General features: G+C 44.9%; 1 protein-coding gene across 2 annotated transcripts in view; it reads left to right on the top strand.

Annotated features, from left to right (window-relative positions):
• Window positions 1–18,327, top strand: part of LOC143300230 (anoctamin-10-like) — a 59,207-nt gene that overhangs the window by 26,329 nt on the left and 14,551 nt on the right. For both annotated transcript variants that reach the window (XM_076613808.1, XM_076613807.1), the window contains 6 exons: window positions 850–905; window positions 2,802–2,876; window positions 4,450–4,659; window positions 7,222–7,413; window positions 9,050–9,184; window positions 18,048–18,164. In XM_076613808.1, coding sequence (XP_076469923.1) covers window positions 850–905; window positions 2,802–2,876; window positions 4,450–4,659; window positions 7,222–7,413; window positions 9,050–9,184; window positions 18,048–18,164 — 785 coding nt within the window. The remainder of the gene's footprint in view (window positions 1–849; window positions 906–2,801; window positions 2,877–4,449; window positions 4,660–7,221; window positions 7,414–9,049; window positions 9,185–18,047; window positions 18,165–18,327) is intronic.

The following is an 18,327-nucleotide window of genomic DNA, read 5'->3' as shown; positions in this document are numbered from 1 at the left end:
TTTTACGTGTATGACCGTTTTTACCCCACCCTGTAGGCAGCCATACTCCGTTTTCGGGGGTGTGCATGCTGGGTATGTTCTTGTTTCCATAACCCACCGAACGCTGACATGGATTACAGGATCTTTAACGTGCGTATTTGATCTTATGCTTGTGCATACACACGAAGGGGGTTCAGGCACTGGCAGGTCTGCACATGTTGACCTGGGAGATCGTAAAAATCTCCACCCTCTACCCACCAGGCGCCGTCACCGTGATTCGAACCTGAGACCCTCAGATCGGAAGTCCAACGCTTTAACCATTCGGCTATGGCGCCCGTCCTTTTTATGTACAGGATGTATCATTTTTTGTGTGTGTATGTTTGAGGTCAAGTCGTCCTGTCTTGGTCTCTTTGTTTGATTGTTGTTTGACTTCATGTTATCGTCAGTGTCTTCCATAAAAACCATCCTGATTCTGAATTATGGAAGAAGTTGCTTTGTCTTGCTTTGAATTCCTTTCTCAGTTTTGGTTTTTGTGTTGACCTTTTCCACATTCTATATTTCTGTATCTTGTTTTTTTCTGTAGTATGTGTGTGTGTGTGTATGTGTGTGAGTGAATGTGTGTGTGTGTGTTGCATATGTTTGTTATGTCTGCGTGTGTCTAAGAGTGTGTTGTGTGCCTGCTTGTGTGTGTGTGTGTGTATGAACATCCAAATAGGATTGCTGATCAGGTAGAGAGGATTATATGCCATGCATCTATACACAGGCTAAGGCTTTCAGGAAATTTTGTTGGAGTTTAAGCTTCAGTTGAAGTATGAAATAAAAATGTTTATTGGCTGATACAGAAAGTGTGTGTGTTTGTCCACGTTGCAGAAAATCATCGTTTGGATTCCTCCTATGAAAACCATCTCGTCATGAAGTTGATTCTGGTGAGTGAACACTCTGTGCGTACCAGTGTATACCTGTGTAGTGATCAGACATTCAGGAAGGTGAGAGCAGGGGTATACCTGAATTAGAAGAAGCAGTGTCGAGCTGATGAGAAGTCACAGCATTTTGCTGTGTTGGAATGGATAAGATATGTTTCAGGATTAACCCTTTTAGTGCCAAACCTATTTTGTTCTCACACAGTGGCAACCATTTGCCAAAGGATATTTTGGTCACGGAGGGTGATCATTTAAAAAGTTCTAGTATGCAGACTGTTAAAAGAAAATATATATAACTTACACTTTTCGGAGAGTAAAATGAACACACTACCCAGTTGTGACAATTTCACATGAATTTGATGAATTTGCGATAGGAAAACTCCTACAATGAGGGGGACAGAAATTTCTATCTTGAGTCGCTTTTTTTGGCACACTGGAAGGGGGTGGAACTTTTTGTCCTGGGGCACTCAAGGGGTTAAAAATAACAGTAATGCAGAGTGACATTCACACTTCCCAGGCAGGTGTTTACAAGAATAAAAACAAAAAAAATCATATATTCATAAGTATATATGCATCAGGTACACCACACATGAAAAAGCATTGCCTCAGTACTGGAATGGTCCAAATTATAGATGTCTTTCCATGTCACATTTTCCATTACATGACGTGTTCATGTGCACATGCATATGAGAACAGTTGAAGTGTTGAATCCATTGTCTTGTATTGTATATGTTGTATTGTATGATAGTCAGTTGTGTCCAACAATGACCATCAGAACAACAGAAGAGACAACTGCTGTTCCGACTTTCTGGGCTAGAATTTGATTTTTGTGGAGAGTGAGTTACATCCCCACTCTCTCGGCCAAGAGGGTTTTAGGACAGTCAGTGTTGAATCCATTTTATGGGTGTTGAAACAGACCGTTCTTGATTTATTTATTTAACTGTGATTTTCGTGTATTGTTTACGTAAAATACACCACACCAGAATTTCTCTTTTTGAGATGATATAAAGTATTCTGTTTTCTGTATTTGGTACAGGACATTTGTTTCCTAGATGTTGAACTGCTTTTTGATCTCAAGGCCTGATCAGTGTATCTAGAATATGCAAAGGCCAAGTATCTGTTTTTTTTCCCCAAATGCAGATGTGGTGCAGTTAATGGGTCAGTCCACACTATTTGACACCACCTTGAAACTGAAACTGAAATGTTCATGCACAACACATGTGTTCAAATATTCAAATGCACACACACACACACACACACACACACACACACACACACACACACTGCACACATAAACACACACACTTCCACCCCCCTTTCCCAACACACACACATGCGCACACGCGCGCGCGCACACACACACACACACACACACACACAGCACACACACACAGCACACATAAACACACACACTTCCACCCCCCTTCCCCAACACACACACACACACACACACACACACACACACACACACACACACACACACACACACACACAGAGCACACAAACACACACACTTCCACCCCCCTTCCCCAACACACACACACACGCACACACACATACACACACACACACACAAGTTTCAAGTTTTAATTATCCTTTCACTCCTACTGGAGTATGGAGGATTACTGCAAAATGATCTTTTCGTGCCCAGAACAAACATTTCCAAATACACAACAATGTCACATAAAAGTTGAGAAAACACAAATGTCTTTTGACTCCAAAAGTATAACTAGGCAACATTTGCAAATCTAATCATCTTACTTAGAGCGAAAATGACTTTTTTGTTTCCAAACACACACACACACACACACACACACACACACACACACACACACATATATATATATATATTACATGCTTTATATGACATGTAATGTGTTTTTTTCTGGGTTTTTTTTCCAGTTTGATTTTGTCAACTGCTTCATCTGCCTGTTCTATGTGGCATTCTACCTGCAAGACAGAGTGGTGCTCAACAGCGTGAGTTACGGGGGAAAAAGAAACATAATGATAATAATGATAATAATCATCATCACCAGCAGCAGCACCATCATCCTCATTATCATCATCCTCATCGTCATTGCTTGCAACATCTCCATTGGCTCCCTGTCTCACACAGAATAAAGTATAAGATCAGCACTCTATGTTATAAATGTATTCACAAATCTGCCCCTTCCTATCTTTGTGGCTGCCTTCACCTCTACACTCCATCTCACTCTCTACGATCGGCTTCGGATCCCCTATCTGTTTACGCATACCCAGATTCAAACAGTCCACTGTTGGACGCCGTTCTTTCTCTGTCTCTGGACCTTGCATTTGGAATGAACTTCCTCTTTCGCTTCGTCAGGTCTCCGCACTCAACTTTTTGAAGTCTGGCCTTAAATCCCACCTCTTCACGAGAAAGCCTCCCTCCCCTGCCTCTTCCTTGTCTTCAGTTTCTTTAGTTTTAGATTTATGCATGCGTGTAAATGACTGGTGTGAAAGCACTTAGATTTGTCTCTGCACAAAATTCAGTGCTATATAAATACTATCATTATTTATTATTATTTTCATGATATTGATAATGATACATAATAATAACACTAACAAGATAGTACTTATATTGCGCAAACTTACTTTTTATGGATTCTCAGTTGCCTCACATCAAACAATACATAATTATACAACAGTGCATAATGGCATATTGTAGAACATGAAGACATATAAAGGAATATACACATAAAAAAACCCAAACAAAATAAACACGTATTTCCATTTGAACTCAGGCAGTTATTCAGAAACAAAGGCACATGATTCAAACTATTGCTGCTCCCATTGGAGTCTCTGGGGTTATTTCTCTGTACCTCTTATCAAGGTACCTCTTATTAAGGAAGTACTGTGACAATTGGTTGGGCATTCAGCTTTTGATCCATTGCACACCATGTGATAAGCCCTGATGACCATAAAAGGCTATGGGACCTTTGACCTTAATTAAAGTTAACATGCTGAGCTGTTGAAGCAGGAAAACTGGAAATACACACATCTTCAGCGTATTTGAAATCTCTGTTTATTGTTGATGTTTGTGAAAATTAAAGTGTTGTTGTTTTTTTGTTGTTGTTGTTTTTTGTTTTTCGGGGGTTTTTTTGCTTGTTTATTTGCAAAAATAACAGTGAAATAAGTTAACAGAGGTTTGATAGAAAGAATATATTTAAATTGTAAAGGAAGTGAAACAATACTTGTGACAAAATTCAACATTTTCAGTCGTTGTATTGGGGATTGGAATACACTGTTTTGATTTGATAATTTGCATAAAAAATGATAAATTTAGTCTATTGTTTTCACCAGTTCAGCATATCATTTACATAAGATTGACATATATGCATTGATTTAGTTTATCATTTGGATATCTTTTACATAAAGTTTGCATAGTTACAGATTTGTGTGCATGTGTGTGTATGTGTGTGTGTCTATATATACATATATATATATATACGTGTGCGCGTGCGTGCGTGCGTACAAAATCATTTCAATCAAAACATCATTCTCATTGGGGTTTTTCTTCAACCCCTTCCAGTTCCTGTCGACGATGCTGGTGACGCAGCAGGTCATAGGTCAGATCCGAGAGGCGATGGTGCCCTTTCTGTTTGTGCGGCGGAGGAACAAGAAGCTCGAGTCGACCCTGCAGAAGCGGCGAGTCGTTGAGCAGCAGACAGACTGCGATGCCGACGTCAGCGATGCCGTCAAGAGACAGGTGGTGGTGGAGAGCGCTATGGACGTGTATGAGGTAGGTGGGGGTGAGGGTGTGTGTGGGGGGAGCCAGGAGGGGAGTTAGGGGGATTTGTGAGGGAAGTTGTGTGGTTGTTTGTGTGGAGGGAGGGAGGGAGAGAGAGGGGCTGGTGTGGTTGTGTATGTGTGTGGGAGGGGGTGGTGGTGGTAGTGTTTGTGTGGTAGTATGTGGGGGGTGGGGGGGTGGGTGGAGGGCATGGAGTGTGTGTCTGAGTGTTGTGTGTGTGTGTGTGTGTGTGAGTAGGTGTGTATGTGCGTTAGTGTGTGTATGCGTGTGAGTGTGTGTTTGCATGTGCGTGAGTGTGTGTGTGTGTGTGTGTGTGTATGTATATGTTTGTGTGTGTGTGTGTGTGTACGCGCATGTGCACGTGAGTGTGTGTGTCTGAGTGTGTGTGTGTGTGTATGCTTATGTGAGTGCGTGCGTTTGTGTTGTGTGGCATGTGTGTTGGTGTGTGTCTGTGTTTCTGGAGTGTGTGGTTTGCGTGTGTGTGTTTATGTGTTAGGTATGTGTTCAGTTTGTGTGGTGAAGAAGGAAGAGGGTTGCTCCTGGCTAGCCTGTACTGACTGACTGTAAACTGCTACTTTGCCATAACCATCATAACCATCATAATATAGATGTGTGTATGTATCTGTGTCTGAAGCGTGACTGAACGGCACAGGAAACAAAAGATGAGCGTCTAAATGCAGAGGCTCTAAGCTTGTTGTGCAAACAATAATTCCACATTAATTTATAAAGCACATAGAGTCCGCTGTCTGATTGGAGACAGGCACAACATAACTAAATGATTGATGATGATGATACACTATTCTGACCGAAGATAGGCACTACATCAGTATCGATAATGATAATAATAATGATAATGATATTGATGAAACACCGTTCTGACAGAAGATAGGCACTGTATAAGTATCAATGATAACAGTAAAACACCGTTCTGACTTATCAATAATAACAATAAAACACTGCTCTGACTGCAGATAGGCACTATATAATTATCAGATATGATTATTATAATCATACACCATTCTGACAGAACACAGGTGTTATATATAAGTATCAAGAATGACAGTAATACACTGACCGGAGGCAGACACTCAATCAATAATAATTTACCAGTAATGACAATAATAATTGTAGTTATAATACACTGTTCGGACTGATGATAGGCGCTATATAAGTATCAGTGATGGTAATGATCATACACCATTCTGACAGTACATAGGTGCTATACAAGTATCAGTGATGGTAATGATCATACACCATTCTGACAGTACATAGGCGCTATATAAATATCAGTGATGGTAATTAATCATACACCATTTTGACAGTACATAGGCGCTATATAAGTATCAGTGATGGTAATGATCATACACCATTCTGACAGTACATAGGTGCTATATAAGTATCAGTGATGGTAATGATCATACACCATTCTGACAGTACATAGGTGCTATACAAGTATCAGTGATGGTAATGATCATACACCATTCTGACAGTACATAGGTGCTATATAAGTATCAGTGATGGTAATAATCATACACCATTTTGACAGTACATAGGCGCTATATAAATATCAGTGGTGGTAATTGATCATACACCATTCTGACAGTACATAGGTGCTATATAAGTATCAGTGATGGTTGATGGTAATGATCATACACCATTCTGACAGTACATAGGTGCTATATAAGTATCAGTGATGGTAATGATCATACACCATTCTGACAGTACATAGGCGCTATATAAGTATCAGTGATGGTAATGATCATACACCATTCTGACAGTACATAGGCGCTATATAAGTATCAGTGATGGTAATGATCATACACCATTCTGACAGTACATAGGCGCTATATAAGTATCAGTGATGGTAATGATCATACACCATTCTGACAGTACATAGGCGCTATATAAGTATCAGTGATGGTAATGATCATACACCATTCTGACAGTACATAGGTGCTATACAAGTATCAGTGATGGTAATGATCATACACCATTCTGACAGTACATAGGTGCTATATAAGTATCAGTGATGGTAATGATCATACACCATTCTGACAGTACATAGGTGCTATATAAGTATCAGTGATGGTAATGATCATATACCATTCTGACAGTACATAGGCGCTATATAAGTATCAGTGATGGTAATGATCATACACCATTCTGACAGTACATAGGTGCTATATAAGTATCAGTGATGGTAATAATCATACACCATTCTGACAGTACATAGGCGCTATGTAAGTATCAGTGATGGTAATAATCATACACCATTCTGACAGTACACAGGTGCTATATAAGTATCAAGAATAGCAGTAATACACTGTTCTGACCAGAGATAGGCATTCAGTTAATAACAATCAGTAAGGATATATCAATACCACTACTACTGCTACTACTACTACTAATGATGATACTACTGCTACTACTACTACTAATAATAATACATTGTTCTGACTGAAGATAGATGCTGTTTAAGAATAGTGATAATGATAAGAAGAAGAAGAACACACCTGTGTGACAACCAACAAAAAACACCGGCACTTTGCTCAGGGCACGATGGACGACTACCTGGAGCTGTTCCTGCAGTTTGGCTACGTCTACCTGTTCTCCTCGGCCTTTCCCCTGGCCGCCCTCTGGGCCTTCCTCAACAACATCACAGAGATCCGGTCAGACGCCTTCAAGATGTGCCGCGTCTTCCAGCGCCCCTTCGCCGAGAGTGCCTCCAGTACGGGGGCCTGGCAGGTAAAAGGGGTGCTTCATTTTGTTTCTCAAGGGGGCGTCGCTGCGTACGGACAAATCTAGGTACGCTGCACCACATCTGCTCGGCAGATGCCTGACCAGCAGCACTGATAACCCAGTGCGCTTTGTCAGGCCTTGAGTGTTGCCATGGGTTCTTTTTCAGTGCGCCAAATGCGTGCTGCGGAACCGAAGGGGTGTACAGGGGTGGAGTGTGGTGTGTAAAATTGAACAAAACCACACACACACACACACACACACACACACACAATCAGCGTTTGTATGTGTTTGTGTGTGCGTTTGTGGTTTTGTTCAATTTCATTTAATGTCTATCCACATTAAGTGATATTAGTGTGGTTTTGTGTGTGTGTGTGTGTGTGTGCAGTTTTGTTCAATTTCATTTAATGTCTATCCACATTTAGTGATATTAGTGTGGTTTTGTGTGTGTGTGTGTGTGTGTGTGTGTGTGCGTGTGTGTATGCATGCATGTGTGTGTGTGCATGCATGTGTACATGCTCTGTTCACTAATTCAGGCGCTGGCAGCTGTCTCCCTCAAATGTCCTCACCAAATTCCTTACAACGGCACGCCAGCTGCTTAACTCTTTCACCACCAAGTTTCTGTGCGGCTGGGAGGGACGCTTACTCAGTCTGGCTCCGCGACTAAGCCATTACTGTCGTTAGTAGGGGGCTTAGTAGGTGGTGTCGAAAGTACGTTAAAACAGAACAGGCACCACTGAACACCACCGAAGTGACTCAGCAGCAGTGCAGGGTCTCCTCCTGTGGTGTGTGGCCTCCTTGCAACCTAACATCGATGGTTCCCTGTGGACTGCCGACACTGTAACTGCGAAGGATGAACCCGGGTGTGGCCGTGTATTGGGGAATCTAAATGAGCGGCGTGCGAGTAATGCCACTGAAATGGTGCAGATGATGGAACAGCAAAAAACAAAACAAAAAAAAACGTTTCTGTGCGGAAAACACTCCCCAGCGCCAAATGTTTTAGATAGGATGATCTCAGTCACAGGCTTCTGTTCATGTCACAAAACAACACAGTTGACCTGTTCACTTCAAACTGGTCCTGGGGACAAAGGTCAGTCATTGCTCTATCGGCGGGAAACTGGCTGCAGCTGTCAAGTTTTGTTACGATGTGAAAAATGGTCCTTTTAACATGACCCCTTGATGTCGACTAAAGTCACCTTTTGCCGTGCACTGTCTCGTCGAGCGTAAGACAAGACAGAGCATAAACCTGACAAGATGGCGTGGAGAGCCTTGGCCAAAGGAATGATTCAGCGCTTATAGCTTTTAGAGGAGTTTGATTGGCTGAGAGCGGACCGGGCCAAGACTGCTCGTCTTTTCACTGTTAGGTGCGCGAAATTTGGCCAAGCAGAGCAAACCGATAGGCCTAGTTTGCATCAGTTTGACATGGTACAGTATATGTAACACCAAACATGGAGTATAATACAAACTCCTCCTTTTGCCGTGCACTGTCTCGTCGACAAAGGTCGCCTATGGCGATGCACCGTCTAGTTGACTAAGGTTGCCTGTGGTGGTGCACTGTCTACTGTCTAGTCAACTATGATCGCCTATGGTGGTGAAAGAGTTAATCACGGCAGTAAACAGGTACAGGAACTTGGTGTGTGTACAGGTGGCCTTTGAGGTGATCGGAGTGATATCGGTGATCACCAACTGTGCACTGATCGGCATGGACCCCGAGGTGCAGAAGTTGCTGCCTTCCGACGTCACCGCTGTCAACATGGTCATCATCTTCGTCATCGTGGAGGTAAGGAGGGACAGGTCGTTTACAGATAAGGTTAAAGGCCCCGTAGCTATTTATCACCAATTATATCTACAGTGGAGTGATGGCCTAGAGGTAACGCGTCCGCCTAGGAAGCGAGAGAATCTGAGCATTCAGCCGCCGATATTTTCTCCCCCTCCACTAAACCTTGAGAGGTGGTCTGGATGCTAGTCATTCGGATGAGATGATAAACCAAGGTCCCTTGTGCAGCACACGTAAAAGAACCCATGGCAACAAAATGGTTGTTCCTGGCAAAATTTTGTAGAAAAATCCACTTCGATAGGAAAAACAAAGAAAACTGCATGCAGGAAAACATACACAAAAAATGGGTGGCGCTGTAGTGTAGCAACACGCACTCCCTGGGGAAAGCAGCCCGAATTTCACACAGAGAAATCTGTTGTGATTAAAAAAAAACCCAAAAAAACCTGTGACTTAGGAAAATGTGGCCCAGTACTGTCTTTCCACCTTTTTAACCTCCCCCATCCAAAGTCAGGTACACAATATGGGTGGGGTTAGGAAAATTGGAGTAAAGTGTTTTTCCCAAGGACATAACACCATGCCGAAACAAGGCCTCGAACTCTGTTCATTGGTGTACACTGCATCAGTTTCAGTGTCAGTTTCTCAAGAAGGCGTCACTGCGTTCATACAAATCCATATACTCTACACCACATCTGCTAGGACGATGCCTGACCAGCAGCATAACCCAGTGCCTTGAGTGCGTGCTTATATATTTGTGTACCTATCAGAGTGGATTTCTTTTGCCAGAGGATAACACTCCTTGTTGCTGTGGGTTCTTTTTCAGTGCGCCAAGTGCGTGCTGCACACGGGACCTCAGTTTATCGTCCCATTCGAATGACTGGACGCTCAGTTTGATTTTCCAGTCAAAGTTGGGAGAAAGGGCGAGAGCGGGATTTGAACCCAGACCCTGACGGGCGCAATAGCCGAGTGGTTAAAGGGTGGAGATTTTTACGATCTGCCAGGTCAACGTATGTGCAGACCTGCTAGTACCTGAACCCCCTTCGTGTGTATATGCAAGCAGAAGATCAAATACGCACGTTAAAGATCCTGTAATCCATGTCAGCGTTCGGTGGGTTATGGAAACAAGAACATACCCAGCATGCACATCCCCGAAAACGGAGTATGGCTGCCTACATGGCGGGGTAAAAACGGCCATACACGTAAAAGCCCACTCGTGTGCATACGAGTGAACGCAGAAGAAGAAGAAGAAGAACCCAGACCCTGACTGACTCTCTGTATCGGCAGATGAGCATCTTAACCATTCTGCCACCTTCCTCCTTGGATCAGAAGTCCAATGCTTGATTTCGAGGACCTCTGTAGGTAGCTTCTTCTTCTTCTTCTGCGTTCACTCGTATGCACACGAGTGGGCTTTTACGTGTATGACTGTTTTTACCCCGCCATGTAGGCAGCCATTCTCTGTTTTCGGGGGTGTGGACGCTGGGTATGTTCTTGTTTCCATAACCCACCGAATGCTGACATGGATTACAGGATCTTTAACGTGCGTATTTGATCTTCTGCTTGCATATACACATGAAGGGGGTTCAGGCACTAGCAGATCTGCACATATGTTGACCTGGGAGATAGTAAAAATCTCCACCCTTTACCCACCAGGCGCCGTCACCGTGATTCGAACCCGGGACCCTCAGATTGACAGTCCAACGCTTTACCCACTCGGCTATTGCGCCCGTCTCTGTAGGTAGCGAATGTAAAACTTTTTTTCGTCAAAAGAGGGCGCTAGCCAGCGGGACAAAGGGGAGTTACCTACTTCCGGGAGGTTATTGGCCATATTGCTTTCGTTTTCTCCGCATAGGCGGATAGTAGTTTGCACAGGACAGGAATGTCAGACCCCTGCCGGAGTCTGCACTAGTTGGGTCACGGTAAGTATGTTATTTAAACGTAATTTTAATTACACATACTTAACCGTGACCCAACTAGTGCAGACTCCGGCAGGGGTCTGACATTCCTGTCCTGTGCAAACTATCCGCCCATGCGGAGCAGACGAAACTACGGCCGATAACCTCCCAGAAGTAGGTAACCTCCCCTTTGTCCCGCTGGTTATCGCCCTCTTTTTCCGGCAGCCATCATGACTCCTGTACCTGTGCTCTTCATACGGCTAAGTTTTTTTCGTATTTTCTGTCTGTCTGTTGATTCTCTGGCGTTCTTGTTTGTGGTCAAATTATGTCTCCAACCAGGTCACATAATTATGTAGCTCGATTGGGGAATCGTGCTAAAATTAAGGCGCGATCGCAATCGATTCGCTGACACTCTGGGCCCTCTACTCCTGGCCCTCTAAACAACGCCAACCCGCCGCCTTCTCCACTTCCTCCGCTCCCTCCGGTCGACTCCAGACCTCCGCCACCTCCTCTGGTGACTTCTAGAGGTTTGTGGTCACACACTCAGTTCAGTGTTACCTTTCATGTCATTTTTATCGATCCGCGAACTCACTCGACGCGATCCGCGTTTTCTCGGCCCTGCCAGTCGGCAGTGTACGAGTCGATCTCCTCTATCTCTTTACCATACCCACAGTTGCACCAATGGAATGGCCACAATCCCTTGGGGGGAAAAAAAAAAGAAAAAAAAGGCAGCTTGTCTTGGATCCGCACGTTAGACTGGGCCCTATGTGCGATGCGTCCGTGGTGGCGGCCGAGACATCGGATCACGCGACCCCCCACGCGGCTTGCCTCGACCGTCTCGGATCCAATAGCGACCGAGGTGTGTAGGGATGCCCTCCCCTGGTGTAGGGAGGAAGGTGGACCACTAGGGGACACGCTTGCCCATACGCGTGCAACCCCCCCCTTGTCCGGATCACCCGATCCAAGGGAGGCAACCCCTGCTTCGGCACCCTTGCCGGTGACTGCCGCAGTTATTTCCCTTGCACCGGCACTGCTCCTCGCCTTCAGTGCGAGTGTGTGCACGGTCCTACCAAGCTATGCGGTGATGACCCCATCTGCCACACCGCCGAGTGCTGCTGTTTCCCATCCACTAATGGTGTCTCAGCAAGCTACTCAACCAAACAATCAGCAACTCATCGCTAAACTTGCTGCAGCAATTATGCACCACTCTGCCTTCCGGTGCCGCGCCTTGCGCCCACAGAGCAGGTACGTGCACGCCCCATTGGAACTTCGGCAGTGTTGGATTCTTCTGCCCCATTGCCTAACTCTGCTGTTTCCCAGACTAATATTGGCACTTCCACGTTGGAGTACCTCTTATATCATATCATATATCAATATCAAGGCGTGCAAGCCTGACAAGGCCTTTTACCCGCTTGAAGTGGGGAAGAAAAAGAGAGTCCCCACGTATATCTGTTGCATTTTTCAACATTGAGTGCGCAGTGCTTGAAAAATCAGAAAATATGTAAATGAGTTTTGTATTTAAAGTTTTCACAATGAATATCAAGATAATCCTTAAATGTATTAATAACTCGATCCTGCCTCTCGGCAGTGCTCGGGCCGATCTTGTCTATCACTTTATCCGTCAACACACAACTGTCAACTGAACGTCGGTCCTCTCGCAGGAGTTATTCGCGAGATTGGACCGCCGTTCAGCAACAGGGGGATGCACATCCCACGGCAAGCCGACGGACTTGTCACCCCCTCGCCCACGACGCCCATAACACTGGATTACGGCACCGTCATGCCACATGCCCTGACCGTCTCGCGTCCGATGGCAACCGATTCGGGTTGGGATGCCCACGGCACTAAGGGGCATTATAATTATTCCCCTTGCGCTCGTTTTCACCTGTGTCGGTTACGGTGGCATCGAACCACGGACTCTCACACACAACATGACACTCCTCCCTGTTCAGCGAGGACACGTCGCACAAGGGGGATATGTGCTCTAAAGAGACATTCCTTTTCGATGATTTTCGGCGCCAAGGGAGGCAACTCCACATTTGTAACCTAGGCGCTCGAAGCTGTGGTTAGTTTCGCCGACACAGCACATCACTCCTGCCCACCGTGCTGTCCACCAACGATGTTTTCTTTCGGTTTCTCATTGGGTCCTCATGCCCAGTCAGGGACTTTACACATCTTTGCATAGCAACTGCACTTTTCTTGCTGTTTCTCAGGCTATTGGCTACAGGAAATGCATCACAATATTTCCCCTTCTATCCATTTGATTTATTATCACAAGCAACAATCACGAAATATATATAGAAAAATCTATACATATTTAAAAAAAAAAAAAAATCTATATATATGTATATATTTATATATATATACATATATATATACACACACACACATATATACATATATATGAGATATATTGCTACATTCATACGCATTTCTGCTTTCACGTATAGATGCGTACTTATCCATCGGTATACACAGGTGTATGTGCTTATGGGATAGGTTCAGACGACTTTCATATTAACATGTACAATTATATTTCTATCTCAATTCATTGACATCTGTTCATTGAGATTCCCTACATAGCAATATAGGCACACTTGCATTTGCGGCCTTCTGTTCACAATGCCCAGAACTCTCTGCCTCTACGTACTGGCACTTCATTCATATGCGTATGTACATCTCATATGTAGGTGCATGGACAGATTCCTTTCCATTGATGATTATGCACACTTACCCACTTACTTGGGTATATTGGTGCACGCTACACGTATGCTTATACAGCCGCTTATTTCTTGTGTCTCGATCTCTTGTCATTGGCATACTTCTGACATCATCACTTGAGCTGATGGAAGTTTTTATTCCCTTGGCACATATATGTATTCATTTTCATAAATTCATCCCTACATTGCTTTTGGAGGACGACTGCACTCACAAAAATAAAATAAAATAATAATAGCCTCATTCACGCCTGAATGTATGCTCCTTCACATTTCAGTAGTGGCTGGTCCTTAGGGATCCACACATACCCCCTTCACACCCACAGGGCTAAGAATGCCTCTCTTGGTGCAAGGACGGACAAGGCAACCCAACTCATTTGCCTGCAACAATCACCCATAAGGCTGGAGATGCACAAGGAAGGGTGAGGCAGTCCAACTTAGAGGTGCCACTCTGGACACACATGCCTTTCATTCCTTCCAAGTTCGTAAGGCATCCCTTCTTTCTCCCCTTGCCTACAACAACCCTTGGTTTGCACCACTGTGATTGTGACAAAAGCTCCACACAGGCCCTACATCCTAGCCAGCCTTCCCATGAAGAGGTGTCTATCTTGCCTTACAAGTTTTAGCGGACCCAAAAACTGCCCACTGGGCAGGAGACAATCACCCTCAGCCCATCTCTTCTACTCCTCTCTAGTAGCAGAAGGCCTGGGTCATAATTGTTTTCCTCTACATTTGGGAGAAAGGCATATTGATGAGGACGGATGCGTCCCACAAAGCACAACGAACCGTCCATTAGCCACAGGGGTGTACCTTTCTGCCCACTCATACCAGCACGGCAGATGCCGCATTCAAGCACATCAGTTCACCCCATCACCTTGCTTGAACACAAATCCAGCATCAACGTCTCAAACAATTGGCGTTTGAAAGCACTTTCTGCACTTAGTCTTCCCTGCCCGATCCTTTCGGCCTCTACACACAACCACTGCTGTGGTTACAGATGGCCATTCCTCCTCAAGCACTGTCTTTCCAATGAGACACTTCCAGAGGTTTCTAGCCTAGGCAGGCTATCCCATCATGGAGCCCCAGCCTTCGGTCAAGGGCCTGTCAGAGGATGACTTTGTTGTCACTTCGGAAGCAAGCACCATGTCTTTCTGACACACGGTTGCACCACAAGACCCCGTCAACTCTTTCCGGCTTCCTTACATTGCAACATAATCTGCATGGTGAACACCTTCGTCCCTGAAGCACTCAGCAGCTGTTTCCTGATTTACCCATGATGATTGGTGTCCTCCTAGGAGCAGTATATGATAATCAGTCGAGTACGACAGTCTCCATCAGAACAGCAGAGGAGGCATCTGCTGTCCAGTCTATTCGGGCTGGAATTCGATTATACAATTTATAGTAGAGAGTGTTTTGCCCAAGTTGCATCCCCAGCCCCTCAATCAAGAGGGCCTTAGGACTCATAATTGGGAAGGTTCCCAAAGGCTACTTAGGCCTAAGGCTACAGCACTAAGTCCCAGTGCAATTTGACTTCTAGTCTGAGAGACATAGTCATTCATGAAAGACTAAGCTGCAAATGATTTCCCTTTGCAATTAAGAAACCACTGATAATACAGCTCTCACCTTGCAGTTGGCCATACTAAAAACGTATGTCAGATCAGTGCCTTGATGTCAATAGCCAGTACAACACATCTTGAGCCACTTACCTCCCTGCCCCGCCCCGCTCCATCCCAGACTCAGTGCGCACCACACACAGCCAGAGGCCTGTCATGGATCCGGTCCCCTTTCTCACTGAAGAACCTTCAGCAAAAATTTTCCCCATGGAAACCCTCTTCCATTTGGGAATTCCATCACTGAATGAGACTCAGTGACCTGTGGGCACATGAAATGCACTTCCACAGCCTGATCCAACCCAGCCATTGACTGCCGACAACTTTCTGCAGGTTACTCCAACAGGCCACACTCAGGCAGAGAAGCCACCAAGCCTTCCGTATGCCCCTTCGTGATGGTACCTACCTGGGCAATTACACAACCCTGTCCCAGAGACACCAGGGACATCAAGTCTTTTGTTGCCAAATGTCTGCCATCCTATGCATAGGCAACATACCAGTGCTGTCATTTTTTGACAACGTCAAAAATGGGCGGGGGGAGTGCCCATCGCCTGTCAGCTCGCATGGAGGAGCCCCACAGATCTGGCTGTCATGCCTGAGGCAGGCCCAACACGGTGACCTACCTCTGTCTCGTGCCACAGTTTCCTTCAAACACAAAAACCACTTCCACTATCGGCCCACATCCATTGTGGAATCATCAGATCAAACCACATGCGCACCTCCTTGCATTGACGCTCATCCGCGCTCATCTGCTCAGCTGTGGTCCACAGACCTCCCCCACAATACAGCTGTGGACCTCTGTCTTCTTTACCCGCATTAATGTCCTTAGGCGACACAGTACACTCTACTTTCGTCAAATTCTACTTGAGGGACACCTATCGCCTAAGGGATAATGGCTCATCGACTTCTACCAGAGAGATGTCGCACGCCTGCGGGTTGATGGCGCAAGAGCCATCGCTTCTGTGGTAGCTGCACAACAGACCATCACAGCTCACAGACAGTAGAACAGGCGAGCCCTCCACCTTGTCGCGCTATTCTGCACTAGTTGGGTCACGGTTAAGTATGTGTAATTAAAAGGAAATTTTCTATCTAAAATTACGTTTAAATAACATACTTACCGTGACCCAAATTTAAGACCCTCCCGTCCTCCCCGCTTCCTGTTCTTCCTGCATGCTGCGCTGGTGATGGCATATTGCCGTCAAAAGAGGGCGATAACCAGCGGGACAAAGGGGAGGTTACCTACTTCCGGGAGGTTATCGGCCGTAGTTTCGTCTGCTCCGCATGGGCGGATAGTTTGCACAGGACAGGAATGTCAGACCCCTGCCGGAGTCTGCACTAGTTGGGTCACGGTAAGTATGTTATTTAAACGTAATTTCAGATAGAAAATTTCCTTTTAGATAGAAAATTTCTTTTTTAATCTGCAGTATACACAGATTTTGTCTTCAGCGTTACCTTGGAGAGAACATGTTGCCTCAATGCAGCTCCACTCATATATATATATATTTTTTCTTTCTGTTAATGTATTTGTTTTATTTTCAAAGTGGATTTTTCTGTGGGAATTTGCCAGGGACAGCCCCTTTGTTTCCATGAGTTCTTATCCATGAGTTCAGGGCAGTCACCGCCAACCTCGATCTCACATGATGGTGCTCAGCTGATCGCGTGCGTGTTTACATTGAAACCGCATTGAGTGGACCAATCAGCTTAATCGTAACAGTTACACCATGTTTCAGGAAAGCCCAAGTGTTAGTATGCCTTGTAGATAAAAAGGGCGCTAGCCAGCGGGACAGAGGGGAAGTTACCTACTTCCGGGAGGTTATCGGCCGTAGTTTCGTTTTCTCCACATAGGCGGATAGTAGTTTGCACAGGACAGGAATGTCAGACCCCTGCCGGAGTCTGCACTAGTTGGGTCACGGTAAGTGTGTTATTTAAACGTAATTTTATATAGAAAATTTCCTTTTTAATCTGCAGTATACACAGATTTTGTCTTCAGCGTTACCTTGGAGAGAGCATGTTGCCTCAATGCAGCTCCACCCATATATATATATATATATATATATATATATATATATTTTTTTTATGTCTGTTAATGTATTTGTTTTATTTTCAAAGTGGATTTTTCTGTGGGAATTTGCCAGGGACAGCCCCTTTGTTTCCATGAGTTCTTATTCATGAGACCAGGGCAGTCACCGCCAACCTTGATCTCACATGATGATGCTCAGCTAATGGCATGCGTGTTTACATTGAAACCGCATTGAGTGGACCAATCAGCTTAATCGTAGCAGTTACACCATGTTTCAGGAAGGCCCAAGTGTTAGTATGCCTTGTAGATAAAAAGGGCGCTAGCCAGCGGGACAAAGGGGAGGTTACCTACTTCCGGGAGGTTATCGGCCATAGTTTCGTTTTCTCCGCATGGGCGGATAGTAGTTTGCACAGGCAGGAATGTCAGACCCCTGCCGGAGTCTGCACTAGTTGGGTCACGGTAAGTATGTTATTTAAACGTAATTTTATATAGAAAATTTCCTTTTGCTAATGTGGCTGGGAGTCCTACCAAATTTTAACATGTTCCTACCAAATTTCCTGATTATTCCTGCAAATACGTGACAGGGGTTGGCATCTGTGAAGGCCGATTGGCCAAACGTGTTTGTTTCAGCACTGTGTTCTGGCCATCAAGGCGGCCGTGGCCTACTTCATACCCGACACCCCACGTTGGGTTCAGGTGAACATGGCCCGCATGGAGTACCAGTCCAAACAGGCCCTGCAGAAAGAGGTGGGTGTCGTTGGTCTTGTGTGTTTTGTATGTGCTGGTCTGTCAGTTTGTTGGTCTCTGTGTGTCTTTGTGTGTTGTTTTGTCAGTTTGTCGGTGTGTGTGTGTGTGTGTGTGTGTGTTGGTCTGTCAGTTTGTCGGTCTGTGTGTGTGTCTGTTGGTCCGT

This window comes from Babylonia areolata, chromosome 26 (assembly GCF_041734735.1).
Source record: "Babylonia areolata isolate BAREFJ2019XMU chromosome 26, ASM4173473v1, whole genome shotgun sequence".
In the NCBI taxonomy this organism is placed as follows: domain Eukaryota; kingdom Metazoa; phylum Mollusca; class Gastropoda; order Neogastropoda; family Buccinidae; genus Babylonia; species Babylonia areolata.
This window is presented reverse-complemented; position numbering and strand designations above follow the sequence as displayed.